At 43.1% G+C, this 19175-nt stretch overlaps 1 protein-coding gene across 1 annotated transcript in view; it reads left to right on the top strand.

Annotated features, from left to right (window-relative positions):
• The first annotated feature begins 16397 nt into the window (after positions 1 to 16397).
• The window catches only part of LOC110529903 (methyltransferase-like protein 24), a 94595-nt gene continuing 91817 nt past the window's right edge, over positions 16398 to 19175 (top strand). Inside the window, exon 1 of the mRNA XM_021612557.2 lies at positions 16398 to 17211. Coding sequence (XP_021468232.1) covers positions 16855 to 17211 — 357 coding nt within the window. The 5' untranslated portion in view covers positions 16398 to 16854. The remainder of the gene's footprint in view (positions 17212 to 19175) is intronic.

A 19175-nucleotide genomic window follows, 5' to 3' on the forward strand; every position in this document is an offset into this window, starting at 1 on the left:
GTCTCTCTCTGTCCCTCTGTCTCTCACAGACACACACCTGCGCTTTTTCCAGGCTTGTGTTTTATGCTTCTTGTGCCTGACACACACTGGTGGTCCCGTGTGTGTCAATCTATACAAGAGTTGTAGACTTTACCGTGAAATGCTTGCTTATGAGCCCTTTCCTAAAAATGCAGAGTTAAAAAGTAAAACATTATAAAATAAATAATAACACAATAAAATAACAATAATGAGTCTAAATTAAATGGTACCAAGTCAATGTGCTGGGAGTATGAGGTAGTTGAGGTGATTGAGGTGATATGTACATGTAGGTAGGGGTAAAAGTGACTAGAAAATCGTGTGTGTGTTCGGGTGTGTGTGTACTGTGCTTGCATGTGCGTGTCTGCTGCATGTTTGTGGCACTTTCAGACTATAATATGTTATAAAATAATCCATAGCTCATATTAATGAATGATTGTTAGGCAGAACGTGCCTCTGCTGACTCTATCTGGCATAGGGCAGCAGGTGAGGAGCAGAGGAACGGGTGGTTCTATTGACTTACTGTATCTCTCCACCCTACCCTGGTTGGCTACAACAGGTACCCTCTGTTTGTATTAAGAGTGAAACTAAACTTGGACTTAGCCTTTCTAATATGCACTTAACAAGAAATTTGTGGAGTGTTTGAAAAACGAGTTTAAATGACTCCAACTTAAGTGTATGTAAACTTCCGACTTAAACTGTATACAGTGGGGCAAAAAAGTATTTAGTCAGCCACCAATTGTACAAGTTCTCCCACTTAAAAAGATGAGAGAGGCCTGTAATTTTCATCATAGGTATACTTCAACTATGAAAGACAAAATTAGAAAAAAAATCCAGAAAATCACATTGAAGGTTTTTTAATGAATTTATTTGCAAATTATGGTGGAAAATAAGTAACAGTGTGTGAAAACCTTGTGAAGACTTACAGAAACGTTTGACCTCTGTCCTTGCCAACAAAGGGTATATAACAAAGTATTGAGATAAACTTTTGTTATTGACCAAATACTTATTTTCCACCATAATTTACATATAAATTCATAAAAAATCCTACAATGTGATTTTCTGGATTTGATATGTATACATATGTGTATGTACATAGATATGTATATTTACCAAAAAAAGATATGGGTTATTGGAATGATGCAGACAATTACATTGATGGAAGTAAACAATCTTTCTGTAATATTAAGCTGATCCACCCCTAAAAAAAGAGAAAATTATACCAGTAGACAGCATTTTTGCTCTGTTAGCCAAATTGAAAATTAAAGGTTTTTAAAATCTTTACACATTCGTGAATCATTGCATTAATCAAGTGTGCAACACTATATGCAATATGGTTTAGATGAGAAGCTCCTGTATAGTTTGGATTGCTATTCTTATTTAGTTTTTCTATATACTATGTTATTTAAGGCATCAGCATGCTTCAGTTTGACCGAACGAGTGTACTTGCATACTCCCTTTAAAGACCTTCGCATTAAAAAAAACAACAGCAATGGTACTGTTTGTCCATTTTGAGACTCCGTAGCCACTATACACTAAGTCAGAATTGATCTAAGATTAATTTTGACATTTTTGCAGAGGAGATCTTAAGCCGAGCAATTTTACATCTAACTACAATATTTGGTGCTGTATTTCTCATGGAAAAATGTGCATGAAAATGAACCACCAAATACTTTATTGAAGTATCCCTATTGTTGACCAATCACAGACAAAATGGCGTGTGCCAGAACATGTTTTCATCTCTTCTCTCTCTTCTGAGCCTAGAAGCTCCTGGTTTGGCATCAGGCATTGATCTCAATGTGTCGAGGTGATGAGGTTCTGCTCTCTTTCTCTCTCCGTCCGTCTCTCTCTCCGACCCCCTAGTGTGCTTGAAGCTCTTCTCTCCTCTGTTCCCTCCTGGCCCTACCTCCTCCCTCTCTGCTTTGATAGTAGCTTGGCTCAGGGCAAGCCCCTGCACAGCTCAGCAGCAGGGAAGATTTGTTCAGAACAGTACAACAGGAGCCTGAGGTCTGTTCTCTCAAGGTCAAAACTCACAGCTTTGTTCACTTTCATCTTGAGGACAGCTTTAAATCAGAACAGAGAAGCACAAACACACACAATGTGTCTATGATGTGCTAAAAAGAGAAACTGAATCCATCTTTGTCTCCTCTCCATCGTTTTTGGGACAGGGGCCATATTATATTATTCCCATCGATCTCTATTGAATCATTTGGATGAGGGGAGACAAGCAGAACAGAGTCAGTGCCAGAGCTTCATTTGGCCAGGGTGTCTGTTTCACGCCAAGGTGTTTTGCCTTCATAAGAACTTTGCTGGCTTACACAGCACTTCTGTTCTCTAAGCGAGGATCACTGAGGAACAAGTACAACTACACTGTCTGAGGCTCTGAGCATCATACTGCATGTGTGTTGTCGTGTCTTATCAAATAAATTCTCTGTAATTATTATTACGTGATTAAACTAATCACGTAAATGTAATTAACTAGGAAGTCGGGGAACCAAGGAAAATATTCCGATTACAAAGTTATAATTTTCCTAATAGAACTTTCAGATTTTTTTTATATCTGATCAATTAGTCTTCTAATTAATGATTTATTATTTTCCTCACGTTAGTCTCATTCCAAACGTCATAAATTGATGGTTATCTGCACGAACCCAGTCTTCACTATGAATCATCCATTCTTCAATTGTTTCAATCATTTATTTATTAACTAACTAAATAATCACAGAAATGCACATGCAAACAAACAAAGTAGATATGGTTACAAGGAAACGATAGGGGATGTGCCCTAGTGGGCTAAACCGGTATTACGGCTTGGTGGACAAAAGGGAAGTGGGTGTAGACTGAGAAAGGCGGGATTTACGCAAATGTGTCACTACACACTTGATAATTCCAACAATTGAAATGCTAATCCTTTGCACATGAACGCTCACTCACTCGGGAATAATTGCAATCAATATACACTGCTCAAAAAATAAAGAGAACACTTAAACAACACAATGTAACTCCAAGTCAATCACACTTCTGTGAAATCAAACTGTCCACTTAGGAAGCAACACTGATTGACAATACATTTCACATGCTGTTGTGCAAATGAAATAGACAACAGGTGGAAATTATAGGCAATTAGCAAGACACCCCCAATAAAGGAGTGGTTCTGCAGGTGGTGACCACAGACCACTTCTCAGTTCCTATGCTTCCTGGCTGCTCCATAGCTACTGGAGTCCCTCACTGACAAACAGAAAATGCTGGAGCAACATCCAGGTGAAAACAAAGAGAACACTGCAGCACCATCAACACCCAAAAGGCTGAAGCAAGGCAGCAGAAGTACACTGCTCAAAAAAATAAAGGGAACACTGAAACAACACAATGTAACTCCAAGTCAATCACACTTCTGCAAATGGAATAGACAACAGGTGGAAATTATAGGCAATTAGCAAGACACCCCCTATAAAGGAGTGGTTCTGCAGGTGATAACCACAGACCATTTCTCAGTTCCTATGCTTCCTGGCTGATGTTTTGGTCACTTTGAATGCTGGCGGTGCGTTCACTCTAGTGGTAGCATGAGACGGAGTCTACAACCCACACAAGTGGCTCAGGTAGTGCAGCTCATCCTGGATGCCACATCAATGCGAGCTGTGGCAAGAAGGTTTTCTGCGTCTGTCAGCGTAGTGTCCAGAGCATGGAGGCGAAACCAGGAGACAGGCCAGTACATCAGGAGACGTGGAGGAGGCCGTAGGAGGGCAACAACCCAGCAGCAGGACCGCTACCTCCGCCTTTGTGCAAGGAGGAGCAGGAGGAGCACTGCCAGAGCCCTGCAAAATGACCTCCAGCAGGCCACAAATGTGCTTGTGTCTGCTCAAACGGTCAGAAACAGACTCCATGAGGGTGGTATGATGGCCCGACGTCCACAGGTGGGGGTTGTGCTTACAGCCCAACACCGTGCAGGACGTTTTTCATTTGCCAGAGAACACCAAGATTGGCAAATTCGCCACTGGCGCCCTGTGGTCTTCACAGATGAAAGCAGGTTCAAACTGAGCACATGTGACAGATGTGACAGAGTCTGGAGACGCCGTGGAGAACGTTCTGCTGCCTGCAACATCCTCCAGCATGACCGGTTTGGCGGTGGGTCAGTCATGGTGTGGGGTTGCATTTTTTGGGGGGGCCGCACAGCCCTCCATGTGCTCGCCAGAGGTAGCCTGACTGCCATTAGGTACCGAGATGAGATCCTCAGACCCCTTGTGAGACCATATGCTGGTGCGGTTGGCCCTGGGTTCCTCCTAATGCAAGACAATGCTAGACCTCATGTGGCTGGGGTGTGTCAGCAGTTCCTGCAAGAGGAAGGCATTGATGCTATGGACTGGCCCGCCCGTACCCCAGACCTGATTCCAAATGAGCACATCTGGGACATCATGTCTCGCTCCATCCACCACAGACTGTCCAGGAGTTGGCAGATGCTTTATAGTCCAGGTCTGGGAGGAGATGCCTCAGGAGACCATCCGGCACCTCATCAGGAGCATGCCCAGGCATTGTAGGGAGGTCATACAGGCACATGGAGGCCACACACACTACTGAGCCTCATTTTGACTTGTTTTAAGGACATTACGTCAAAGTTGATACAGCCTGTAGTGTGGTTTTCCACTTTAATTTTGAGTGTGACTCCAAATCCAGACCTCCATGGGTTGATAAATTTGATTTCCATTGATAATTTTTGTGTGATTTTGTTGTTAGCACATTCAACTATGTAAAGAAAAAAGTATTTAATAAGAATATTTCATTCATTCAGATCTAGGATGTGTTATTTTAGTGTTCCCTTTATTTTTTTCAGCAGTGTAGTAGCACAGACTCCGACAAATATTTTAACCAATGCACCATCCAGGGGAATGTACAGATAAATGTGACATACAATAAGTAGCTATAGCTATGTCATCTGTGGTAGATAACAAAGATAATGTATGGTTTAATTTATTATTCTTTGGTCTGAACAGAGAACACATTTTCTCTGCCAGGCAAATCTACCTAGAAAACAGCTTAAACAAATGCAAATGCAGCTACTTTGCTGTAATTGACGTGACTGAAAGTTAGCCGTAGTTGGCTAGCTATCAAGCAAGGAATAAGAACGCTGCCAGCCAGTATGGCAATGGAAGATTTAGAATGAATGATTGGGTTGCGTTTATAGATACAGAACAAAAAGACTGAACAACTGGGTCGCATCCACAGATACAGAACAAAAGACTGAACGACTGGGTAGCGTCTCTAGCACCCCTAGATTTGTGTCAGGACTATATCTTGTGGAAGGATGATAAATTAATCAAAATAACGTTTTTAATGAAAACATATCAATCATTATTTGAAAATGTTGGTAACCCGTTGTATAAAAATGATAATTCCCTCGCAGCTGGTGTTTGGAGGATATATTGGCTTGGTTTGCTGGTGCTCGACTTCGTCTCTGGCATTACAATACCGGTGTCAATATATCCTCCAAACACCGGCTTCTCGGGCATTATCACTTAAGTGGAAAGAACAATGGAGGGGGATAGTCACCTAGAACAGGTGATAAAGAACGAGCGGTTATGCATTATTTCACTGTGAGAAACCAACAATCGTGAGATCTCTCATACAGTCACTCACTCCCCGCTGGGCAAAAACTGGTTGAATCAACATTGTTTCCACGTCATTTCAACCAAAACCTGATATGCGATGACATTTAATCATCATGGAAAACTGACAATTTTTTTCTGATTTCACATTGAATTCACTCTAGTTGACAACTCAACCAAATGTAAATAAAAATTGTTGAACTGATTTCTGTGCCCGATGGGTTCTTACTTACTTATTTTCTCAACAAAAATAAAAACGATTAAGGCCTCTACATGAGAGTGTCAAATGAATAGCTGTCTGTGACTAAATTGTCATTGGGATTATTGTAGCGTAGTCGTTTGACACTGTCAATCTCTCCGAAGCACTCTGTGGCCTCTCGTTATTGGTTGGTGTTGACTTCTGCTTTGCATGGCCAACTGGAGTGGATTTCGCAGAACCCAGGGTCAATCAAAGGGTCAATGACCCCTACATCTGACTACATCTGATTGCTCTCTCTCTCTCTCTCTCTCTCTCTCTCTCTCACACACATACACACACACAGTTGCTCCATCCAAGTCGACTGCCAAGGTTCCTGGCTGTAAATCTAAATTGTTCAGTCCGACATGACTTGCTTCACAGGGTCCGCCTCATGGGTACATTTCTTCACCCCATGTCTTGTTCTAGTCGCATCCCCACTCCTCACCATATTAGGCTGTATTCTGGGTGCAGTATCCCTGACTGACCACATGGTGGCACCAGAGAGTGTTACATCTGTTAGAGTTTAGCTGGTTGTTGTGAGTGTTAGTCCATCATGTCCCTTTATGGCTCTGTGCTGTCTTCTCCCATTACACACTTGCATAACTGGAGGGGGAAACAAATGTTGATACTTCAATCTACATACAATACCTCATAATGACAAAGCAAAAACGAGCTCCGACTGGGAAAATACATTTGGAAAGGTCATCCAGCCTCTTTCTAGAGCTCCGACCTGACGTCAGTTCCAAATCACCATAAATCAAGAGAATGCCAGACTCTGATGACAACGTTTGATGACAAAATTTGCCCACGAAGGACCGCTGTGCTACCTTCCTGTTCAAGGGAGCAGAGCACAACAAGGTGAGTCCAAAAATGTATTGTATTCTGCTGCATAAATTATGCAAAATATGCCAGGGAGAAACAGTGCCTTCGGAAATAATTCACACCCCTTGACTTTTTTCACATTTTGTTACACCCTTATTCTAAAATGTATTAAATATTTTTTTCCCTCATTAATCTACACACACTACCCCATAATGACAAAGACAAATTATTTTTTGAATTTTTTGCTAATTTTAAAAGAAACTAAAAACTGAAATATCACATTTACATAAGTATTCAGACCCTTTACTCAGTACTTTGTTGAAGCACCTTTGGCAGCGATTACAGCATTGAGTCTTCTTGGGTTTGATGCTACAAGCTTGGCACACCTGTATTTGGGGAGTTTCTCCCATTCTCTGCAGATGCTCTCAAGTCCTGTCAGGTTGGATGGGGAGCGTTGCTACACAGCTATTTTCAGGTCTCTCCAGATATGTTCGATTGGGTTCTAGTCCAGGCTCTAGCTGGGCCACTCAAGGACATTCAAAGACTTGTCCCGAATCCACTCCTGCTTTGTGTTGAGATGGTGCTTACGGTCAATGTCCTGTTGGAAGGTGAAACGTCACACCAGTCTGAGGTCCTGAGCACTCTGGAGCAGGTTTTCATCAAGGATCTCTCTGTACTTTGCTCCGTTTATGTTTCCCTCGATCCTGACTAGTCTACCAGTCCCTTCTGCTGAAAAACATCCCCACAGCATGATGCTGCCACCACCATGCTTCACTATAGGGATGATGTGAAGTTTCCTCTAGACGTGATGCTTGGCATTCAGGCCAAAGAGTTCAATCTTGGTTTCATCAGACCAGAAAATCTTGTTTCTCATGATCTGACAGTCCTTTAGGTGCCTTTTGTTAAACTCCATGTGCCTTTTACTGAGGAGTGGCTTCCGTCTGACCACTCTACCATAAAGACCTGTTTGGTGGCTGCAGAGATGGTTGTTCTTCTGGAAGGTTCTCCAAATTTCCACAGAGGAACTCTGGAGCTCTGTCAAAGTGACCATCGGTCCCCGACCCCGATTGCTCAGTTTGGCTGGGTGGCCAGCTCTAAGAAGAGTATTGGTGGTTCTTAACTACTTCCATTTAAGAATGATGGAGGCCACTGTGTTCTTGGTGACCTTCAACGCTGCATAAATGTTTTGGTACACTTCCCCAGATCTGTGCATCGACAGCAGCATTCCACCCTGCATCCCACTGCTTGCTTGCTTGCTTCTGAAGCTAAGCAGGATTGGTCCTAGTTGGTCCCTAGATGGGAGACCAGATGCTGCTGGAAGTGGTGTTGGAGGGCCAGTAGGAGACACTCTTTCCTCTGGTCTAAAAAAATATCCCAATACCTGACAGCAGTTATTAGGGACATTGTCCTATGTAGGGGGCTGTCTTTCGTATTGGATGTTAAACGGGTGTCCTGACTGTGGTCACTAAAGAGCCCATGGCACTTATCATAAGAGTAGGGATGTTAACCCCAGAATCCTGGCTACATTCCGTATCTGGCCCTTCTACCATCATGATCACCTAATCATCCCCAGCGTACAATTGGCTCATTCATCCCCCTCCTATCCCCTGTAAATATTCCCCAGGTTGTTGCTGTAAATGATGTGTTCTCAGTCAACTTACCTGGTTAAATAAATGTCTCGGAGCTCCTTTAATTCCTTTAACCTCATGGCTTGGTTTTTGCACTGTCAACTGTGGGACCTTATATAGACAGGTATGTGCCTTTCCAAATCATGTCCAACCAGTCTCATAGCTGAATACTTCTGTAAATAAGACATTTCAGGCATTTCTTTATTTTCAATACATTTTTGCAAAAATGTCTAAAAACCTGTTTTTGCTTTGTCTTTATGGAATATTGTGTGTAGATGAGGAATTTTATTTAATCCATTTTAGAATAAGGCTGTAACTTGACAAAATGTGGAAAAATTGAAGGGGTCTGAATACTTTCCAAATGCACTGTATCAGCCTTTCCCTGAAAACCACACTGAAGAGAAGTGAAACACGGCAGAAACAGACCTAATCAAATCTGATTCATTGAAAGTACTTTTATTTGTACAGATTTTTTTCCAATCGCTTTGTGCAATTTTCACAAGTATATGGTACATTTTCACAATGCTTAGTACAAAACTCAAAACATAATCAAAAAGGCAGTTGTTGCAAAACTCTAAGCACATTTTCAATTGACAACACACAAAATCATACAGTGACTTTTTCACCATTTAGAAATACGTTTCACATTGCAATACATGTTCATATAAATGAATTGCTTTTCACAATGCAATGCTCACATTACTTTTGATATGATTGTCTTCTCATTTGTATAAATACAATTGTCTATTAAGCAAAGAACTGGGCCTCCCGAGTGGCGCAGTGGTCTAAGGCACTTCATCGCAGTATTGCAGCGTCACTACAGCTGTGTCACAACCGGCCATGACCTGGAGTCTTGATAGGGCAGCGCACATTTGGCCCATCGTCGTCGGGATTAGGGGAGTGTTTGGCCGGGGGGCCTTCACTTGGCTCATCACGCTCTAGCGACTCCTTGTGGTGGCCGGGCGCCTGCAGGTTGACTACGGTCGTTAGTTTGAATGGTGTTTCCTCCGATGCAAGCTTCCAGGTTAAGCGAGCGGGTATCGAAAAGCAAGGCTTGGTGGGTCATGTTTCGAAGGACGCAAGACTCGACCTTCGCCTCTCCCGAGCCCGTTGAGGAGTTGCAGTGATGAGACAAGATCGTAATCACGGAAAAGGGGGGGTGGGGGAATGTAAATAATAATAATTCACCAGAAACACGTGGGCGGATTTAGCAGAGCGAGGTGGCTGGAAAGGATGGGACAGGCAGAGCAGTGACTGTATGCTAGCAGGATTTAATGATGATGAGGGACAAGAACTTCCATAAATAATGATTTAATAAATGTACAATTGATAAAATAATGTATATGTTGAAAGATAATGATCAAATAATTCCACTCTGAAACCGTATAACTGTATGAAATTGATTCGAATCATAAATCGGATGGTGTGTGTAGTTTTAGTCAGAATTACAATGTATCTGTATGGTGGAAAAAAGACTGTCTGAGCAAGGCGTAGCTTAGGATTTGAACTTGTATGTGGGGGGCCTAGGAAAATCTCTAGGCCTCGGAGGAACCTATGAGAGCATAGTACTTCTCAAGGTTCCCCTCATCTCGGGGGAATGGAACTGCCGGCTGGGCAGTGATCCACAGTGGTGAGAACTATAGAGATAAAAACTCACCTGCTGTTTGTGTGGAAGTATGTGGGTAGGATACCTACTGTTTGTGTGGAAGTATGTGGGTAGGATACCTACTGTTTGTGTGGAAGTCTGTGCGTAGGATACCTACTGTTTGTATGGAAGTATGTGTGCAGCTATAAAATGGATGTCTTTGTATAATGGACTTCAGAACGTTCTCTGAATAAACTGTACTATCTGTTTGCATAAGCTAGTAGAGTCTTTGACTAATTATTATTAAACCCATGGTCTTACAGATCTCGGGGATTGGTCAGAGCCATTGATTGTCAGTTATTATCATCATTGGGATTGAAAATTCTCGTGACAACAATAGGCCTAAATAGGCAAGAACTATTAGGCCTATGGTTGGCGAGTCCGAGATAACCGAGCTAGTTGGTGATGTTAATAGTGACGTGTCTGTTGATGGCACACGAGTTGAAGAATTGTCCATGGTTCTGGCGCTGGTTGGTGATAGCCAGTGCTTGCCTCTTCTTTGGCGGCGCATGGGACGTCCCGCTCCCATTGTTGCCAGCTGAATTGGCACTCCAGCGTTTTCTGTTCTCTATGTTAGGCTGCCAATAACACTTAAGTCAGCTCTCAGACCGATGGCCACTCACAGCCGTTATTTCCCTTACATCCAGGCCATGTAGGCTCGGCCCTAAACAATGTGCTCTCTGTCACCTGGAGCTACAAAGTAAAATGGCCCAACAAAACAGAAAGGACAATGCTTCAAGTACCAGTCCGCCATTTCCCCTCTGAGGGGCCAAAATGTATCTCTCTCTACAGTATCCAGAGGACTGACTATTGAATATGTGATAGATGCCAAACATGGATACTATGGGATTATTCTATCTGAAACTTGTCCTATGAGTAGCATTCTAATGCCATCTATATGGATGTATGATCTCAGTGGTAACTTGTATCTGTCCAGGGTGAACTTTAAATTACTCTCTGCAAAGGGATTTATTTGTCCTTTCAGGATTTCTGTCTTATTTACATTGGGCTCAGGTTCGTGTAAACCTGGTATTGTTTGAATGGTCAATGGTGGATGGTTTTACACCTTCAGATGTTATAAATGAAATGAAGGTCTGCTGTTCTCTCTGATCCTGTCCATTGGAGGAAGGTTGTATGATCAATTATAATTTCCTAGGCTTCTAGGCCTAGTATGCATGGCTTTGTCCATGCTTTATCTTTTAAGTGTACCTAGGATCTGTGTCTAGAATTATGCTTTGCTAATGGCAGCATTGTCTTGTAACTTAAGCTTATTGCCTTGTATGTGAATCCATTCATTTTACAAATATAAACGCAATGTGTAAAGTGTTGGTCCCATGTTTCATGAGCTGAAATAAAACATCCCACAAATGTTCCATACTCACAAAAGCTTATTTTTCTCAAATTTTGTGTTCAAATCTATATACATCCCTCAGCATTTATCTTTCGTCAATATAATCCTTCCATCTGACAGGTTTGACATATGAAGAAGCTGATTAAACAGCATTATCATCACACCATCATGCACCTTTTGCTGGGGACAACAAACGGCCACTCTAAAATGTGCAGTTTTGTCAAAAACACAATTCCACAGATGTCTCAAGTTTTGAGCGAGTGCGCAATTGGCATGCTGACTGCAGGAATGTCCACTGGAGCTGTTGCCAGAGAATTTAATGTACATTTCTCTACCATAAGCCGCCTCCAACGTCGTTTTAGAGAATTTGGCAGTACGTCCAACCGGCCTCACTATCGCAGACCACGTATAGCTACGCCAGACTAATCAAATCAAATCAAATGTATTTATATAGCCCTTCGTACATCAGCTGATATCTCAAAGTGCTGTACAGAAACCCAGCCTAAAACCCCAAACAGCAAGCAATGCAGGTGTAGAAGCAGGACTAAGACCTCGACATCCGGCTTCTTCACCTGCGGGATCGTCTGAGACCCGCCAGACGGAAAGCTGATGAAACTGTGGGTTTGCACAACTGCTCAAACTGTCAGAAATCGTCTCAGGTAAGCTCATCTGCATGCTCGTTGTCCTCACTAGGGTCTTGACCTGACTGCAGTTCGGTGTCGTAACCGACTTCAGTGGGAAAATGGTTACCTTTGGATGGCCACTGGCAAGCTGGAGATGTGTGCACTTCACGGACTAATCTCGGTTTCAACTGTAAAGGGCAGATGGCAGACAGATGTCGTGTGGGTGAGCGGTTTGCTGATGTCAACATTGTGAACAGAGTGCCCCACGGTGGGGTTGAGGCTATGGTATGGGCAGGCATGAGCTATGGACAATGAATAAATTTGCATTTTATCGATGGAAATTTGAATGCACAGAGATACCGTAATGAGACCCTGAGGCCCATTGTCATGCCATTCCTCCACAGCCATCACCTCATGTTTCAGCATGATAATGCACAGCCCCATGTCGCAAGGATCTGAACACAATTTATGGAAGCTGAAAATGTCCCAGTTCCTCCATGGCCTGCATACTCACCAGACATGTCAACCACTGAGGATGTTTGGGATGTGCTGGCGCAACGTGTACAACAGTTCCCGTCAATATCCAGCAATTTCGAACAGCCATTGAAGAGGAGTGGGACAACATTCCACATGTCACAATCAACAGCCTGATCAACTCTATGCAAAGGAGATGTGTCCCGCTGCGTGAAGCAAATGGTGGTCAAGCTAGATACTGACTGGTTTTCTGATCCACGCCCCTACCTTTTTTTTAAGGCATCTGTGATCACCAGATGCATATCTGTATTCCCAGTCATGTGAAATCCATAGATTAGGTCCTAATGAATTTCTTCAAATTTATTGATTTCCTTGTTTGAATTTGTTGCTTTTTGTTCAGTGTACTATTGTATTCCACAGTGTACTACACAATTCTATATTCTAAGTACTAGACATGATTGAGGGATACTACAATGTGTAGTATAGTATTTTATAGTATACTACAGTATTCTATAGTAAGTACTATAGTAAATTGTAGTATTTTTATGTGGGCATGCTCAAGACAGGTTTGATGCAAACTAGTGCCTGGTAAACGTTTATGTTGCTTTGAATAATTATATTTGACATTTGATTACAGTACACCTATGTTTTATATATGAACAATGCATTTATTTTTGATGCATAAATGATTATGAAAGACGTCTTCAATGAACACCTTTGATCACATGGGTTATAAATGATTGGGAGTGCAAGTGTATTGTTTATGTGAAAAGTAACTTACTGTAGCATATAACAATCAAAGGGCAATTTTGAAACATGTATTTTGCATTTTTTACAACTAAATTGTAAAAACATCATTATCTTGTGTTCTGGTGATTCAGTCAGTGTTCTCATGGCATTTCACAGGTAACTTATATGTCAATGGTTGTGAGGTGAAAGATGTCTCCAAACAAAATCAATGCACAATAAAAGGTTTTGAAAATAAGGCTTGCTGCATTATTGCATTACATGTTACCAGTTTGTAGTTTTGTACTAAGAATTTTTCAAATTCACCACATACTTAATGTATCGATATCATGTATCGATTGAAAACAAATGTAACTAACATCCTCCATATTGACTGGGGAATATAGTTTAATTTAAATAACCCAGTTTAATTTAAATTAAATAAAATAGTATTGGTCACATACACATGTATGATGTTAATGCAGTGTAGCGAAATGCTTCTAGTTCCGACAGTGCAGTAATATCTAACAAGTAATCTAACAATTCTCCAACAACTACCTAATATACACATCTAAAGGGGTGAATGAGAATACGTACATAAAAGTATATTGATGAGCGATGGCCGAGCAGCATAGACAAGGTGCAATAGGTGGTATAAAACACAGTATATACATGTGATATGAGTAATGTAAGATATATAAACATTATTTAAAGTGGCATTGTTTAAAGTGGCTAGTGATCCATTTATTAAAGTGGCCAGTGATTGGGTCTCAATGTATGCAGCAGCCTCTCTGAGTTAGTGATTGCTGTTTAGCAGTCTTGAGATAGAAGTTGTTTTTCCAGTCTCTCGGTCCCAGCTTTGATGGACCTGTACCTACCTCGCTTTCTGGATGGTAGCGGTGTGAACAGGCAGTGGCTCAGTTGGTTATTGTCCTTGATGATCTTTTTGGCCTTTCTGTAACATCGGGTGCTGCAGGTGTCATGGAGGGCAGGTAGTTTACACCCGGTGATGCGTTGTACAGACCTCACTACCCTCTGGAGAGCTTTACGGTTAAGGGCGGTGATACAGCCCGACAGGATGCTCTTGATTGTGCATCTGTAAAAGTTTGTCAGGATTTGGGTGACAAGCCAAATTTCTTCAGCCTCCTGAGGTTGAAGAGGCACTGTTGCACCTTCTTCACCACACTGTCTGGGTGGGTGGACCATTTCAATTTGTCTGTGATGTGTACGCTGAGGAACTTAAACTTTTCCAGCTTTTCCACTGCTGTCCCTTTGATGTGGATGATGGGTGCTCCCTCTGCTGTTTCCTGAAGTCCAAGATCATATCCTTTGTTTTGTTGACGTTGAGTGAGAGGTTATTTTCCTGACACCACACTCGAGTGCCCTCACCTCATCCCTGTAGGCCGTCTCGTCGTTGTTGGTAATCAAGCCCACTACTATTGTGTGGTTTGCAAACTTGATGATTGAGTTGGAGGTGTTCATGTCCACGCAGTCATGGGTGAACAGGGAGTACTGGAGGGGGCTGAGCACGCACCCTTGTGGGGCCCCAGTGTTGAGGGTCAGCGAATCGGAGATGTTGTTTCCTACCTTCACCACCTGGGGTCGGCCTGTCAGAAAGTCCAGGACCCAATTGCACAGGGCGGGGTTGAGACACAGGGCCTCCAGCTTGATGATGAGCTTGGAGGGTACTATGGTGTTGAATGCTGAGCTGTAGTCAATGAACAGCATTCTTACGTAGGTATTCCACTTTTCCAGATGGGATAGGGCAGTGTGCAGTGTGAGTTCATCGTCCGTGGACCTGTTTGGGCGGTATTCAAACTGAAGTGGGTCTAGAGTGGCCGGTAAGGTGGAAGTGATATGATCCTTGACAAGTCTCTCAAAGCACTGATGACAGAAGTGAGTGCTATGGGGCAGTAGTCATTTAGTTCAGTTATCTTTGCCTTCTTGGGTACAGGAACAATGGTAGCCATCTCAAAGCATGTGGGGACAACATACTGGAATAGGGAGTGATTGAATATGTCCGTAAACACACTAGCCAGCTGGTCTGCGCATGCTCTGAGGACACTGCTAAGGATGCCATCTGGCCAGCAGCCTTGCGAGGGTTAACACATTCAAATGTTTTACTCACATCAGGCCGCGGGCACTGTATTATCCTCGAAGCGGGCAAAGAAGGTGTTTAATTGTGTGTGTGTGTATGTGTGTGTGTGTGTGTGTGATACTTCTCTCTACATACAGGTGGCAACAGAGTACTGTGTGTCTCTGGTCAATACCACAAGTCTGTTTTCATAAATAAAGAGTACACTGTCTGGGTGCCTCCCATTCCCCTCCTTTCATAAAGCCTGTGTGGATCCTTATTCATTACTCCCACAACTTCACTGGCATCAATTAATAAAGTCCCCCAAACTTTTCCCAGATGTGCTAAAAATCCACTTATTTCAATCAGCCAGGCATACTGTAAACTCTTTTTACCATTTGAAATGTCAGACTTAATAGATGGGAGCTGCAGTAGGGGGATTGGAATAATTTTTTTATGAAGAAAGGAGCAATTGGGCTGCTTCTGGGAAGTGGGAGTAAGTGTACATTTTGGCTGTCCCCATAGGAGAACCCTTTGAAGAACCATTTTTGGTTCCATGTTGAACCCTTTTGGGTTTCATCTAGGACCCTTTCCAAAGATTGTTCTGCATGGAGCCCAAAATGTTTTTTATCTGGAACCAAAAAAGTTTCTTCTATAGGGAGAACCGGAGAACCCTTTTGAAACTATTTTTTTCTAAGAGTGTAGAGTGATTCAAAGTGATTTCATAGGACCCAACCGTTTAGAATAATCATGTTTATACCCACAGTGTGAGAGAGAAAGGGAGAATGAAAGCAAGAACGAGAGCTCTAAAGTAGATGAAGCTATCTCATTCTTTCATTTAATACACCCCGAAACCTTTTCTAATCAACCTCTGTATCCCTTTCCTCTCCATTCTTCCCATTTGTTTTCTTTTCCCTCGTTCCTCTCTTTCTGTGACAGACTGCAAAACACACCTTTGATTTAAAAGCACACACACACACACACACCGTTATTATAATGCTCCACCCTCCAAGGCTGCACTTCATTGTCTCCCTTTCCTTCGCTTTCTCTAATTCCCACTCCTCCATCTCCCTCTCTATATGACCTCCTCTGTGCATGAAACAGAGTTTAAGTAGAGAGAAAATGTGAGGCCTTGGTAACAGCAATCTGTGGATGTGTTGGCCCTGCCCAGTGTGGAGTTACAGTAACCCTAGACACAGGGGAACATAGAGAGGGAGGGGACAGATGGAGTGAGAGGGGTGTGTGCGAGAAAGAAGTGTGAGGGCTAGGAGAGAGAAGGGGAAGTTCCAAACTTTTCAATGAAAGCCACACGCTCTTTTCCGCGAGTTGTGTGCAGAGGCTCACATACACTGACACACACATACACAGGAAGGAGTCGAGAAAGAGAGACACACACACACAGACTGAGGTAGTTGTTTTGCGAAGAGCAGGTGTCCTCCTGTCTCACAAACCTTCACCACTGCTCCTGCTTATCTTGATCAAACTGTGGACTTCCAAGTGGAGGGAAGGAGGGAAAGAAGGAGGACAGGAGAAAGACTAACCACTCCAAGGAGGAGGAGAGGAAGAACGGGATAGAGACAGAGAACAACAATCTCACTGTTCAGAACATGGACCGAGGCTAGAAAGAGAGGAACAGGAAAAAGGGAGAGATACAGAGAGAGATGTGGCCAGGCATGGGGAGAGACAGACTGACTAGAGGACTGGTTCTGCGCCTGTGTCTTCTCCTCACCTCTCTCTGTGTCTGTGTTCACATTTACCTGGAGCTGGGGAGCAGGAGGGGGGCACCTTCACACCTCATTTTAGGATGTCCCACACAGACCAACCAGGTGCTACCAGACAAGGGTGCGAGGACACGGGGGACAAAGGACCCCATGGAGCCCAACTTCGGGACTGAGGACAGAGCCATGAAGAGAATGGTGTCCTACGTACGCACGCTGAAGAATGACTCTGTAGCAGGGAAGACGGGGGGAGGGGACAACCCCTCCACGTGCTGCCCACCTTTGCGACCAAAGAGAAAGGTGAGTGAGGGCGATTATACCTGCAGTAGGGTGGTGACCACTAAACACTTATCTGAAGTCAATTCTGCTGTTTAATTGTTCATGATTGAGGATTATAATTGTGGAACTATAGAAGTGTTATCTGATCCTAGAGCAGAGCTTAGTGGACAATGCCCACCTGGAGAGTGTGACTCAATAAGGGGACGTTCGGGAGCACTTGTTCAGTCACTGTGCTGTTGGCACAAAGCTGCTTAATCCTTAGGGGCTGACAGATAAGAGTTCAAACTAAGAGGAGGAGAGGAGAAGGGCAGTGGGATCAATGAGAGATCAATGGGTAGGCTGTAGGCTGAAGAGGAGAGAGAGGCTGACTGTTGTTAGATTACAGAGAGGAAAGGACTCTTAAGTGGTCGATGATAAACTGAGCTGTTGCACTGAACTACAGACAATGGAGAGAGTTGAGGAGAATTACTCTGATAGACACTCTCAAACTGAAAGAACCATAGACTCAAATGTTCTACTTCTAACTTGGAAGAAAAATGTTCAACTTTAGAATAGTGAAATGTGCTTGGATGGGGGTGCTAGCACTTGTGAAACATGCTAAATATATGCTGTGAGAGATGTTTACGTATGAAAGTGGGTGGGCAAAAGAGTTTTAACTAGGGGTTTAGAGATTTTCTACTAAGTTACTTGGGGTGGGAGTCCCACACAGAGACAAAGACACTCCTTGCTGCCACACCTATAAACACACACACACCACTATTGAGTCTCCTCTGGCTGTTTCTGAAGCTGAATGTCAATAGAGGATCCAGTCCTAACAAACAAACTTTCAGAGACGAACAAACACACACACACACACGACCTCTGACCATGCACCACACTACCTGTTGACTCCAAATTCATTCACTTTCTTTGTTTATCTGTCTACCATTTATCACTTTGGCTCTCTCTTCTTCCCCCAACGTTCTATCCCTCTCTTTTCCCTGTTGTCTTCATCTAACTCCTTTCTCCCTCCTTCCCTCTCTTCACCCCTCAATCTCTTTCCCTTCCGTAGAGAGCTTTTTCTGTCTCGATTTTGGTATGTTCTTTATTTCTAGGTTTTGTGTTTCTACGTTTGGGTATGGTTCTCAATCAGCGACAGCCGTCTATCGTTGTCGCTGATTGGGTATCATACTTAGGCAGCCTGTTTTGCCACCTTAGGTTGTGAGATGTTGTTTTATGTTAGCTCTGTGTAGCCGTCAGAATGTGATGTTCGTTGGTCCGTTTGTTGTTTTGTTTCGTGTTCAGTTGAAATAAAGTATGAACACTCAACACGCTGCATCTTGGTCCACTTCTTCCGACGGAGCGTTACACCTCTCCTATCTGTCTCACTCCTCAGCAAGCCATGCTGCTCATTAGCTACCCACTCTTTCATCTCTGAATCTTTAAAGAGACACAAAACGCCAATCTCCTCAGCCACGTCTCAAAGGAGGCTGCTTGAAGATCACTGCAGGCCCCAAAAAAATGTATCACACATTATGCCTCATCACCCTGAGCACTGAGAGTTAGCTGGCCACTGCTGTGATATCAATAATACATAGTGCCATATGCCATATACTGCCTGGAGCTCTCTGCTTTTAAAACACAATTGTCACAAACTGCACTACGGGAGCAGAACCAGTGCTAAATTTGGACTGTTCAGTTCCGGGACCCATTTGGCCGGTTCCGGTACCTCTCATGGCATGAAAAATAATTGTCACTTTTTGCAATGTATAAGGCTATCAAAGTTTTCAAGGTTGATTCGTGTTGGGCCGGCCCGAGCTCAACATGCTGACCACACTGCTCGCGTCGCGTGCGCGAGGGTTGCAAAAGACATTTAAACATACATGTTATTCAATTATTGCACCCACACTGCTTCTTACGAAGCCTCTCCTTCATTGCCCGGGCGGTGTGTTTGGGATCATTGTCATGCTGAAAGACCCAGCCACGTTTCATCTTCAATGCCCTTG

Source organism: Oncorhynchus mykiss, chromosome 8 (genome assembly GCF_013265735.2).
Source record: "Oncorhynchus mykiss isolate Arlee chromosome 8, USDA_OmykA_1.1, whole genome shotgun sequence".
NCBI lineage: Eukaryota > Metazoa > Chordata > Actinopteri > Salmoniformes > Salmonidae > Oncorhynchus > Oncorhynchus mykiss.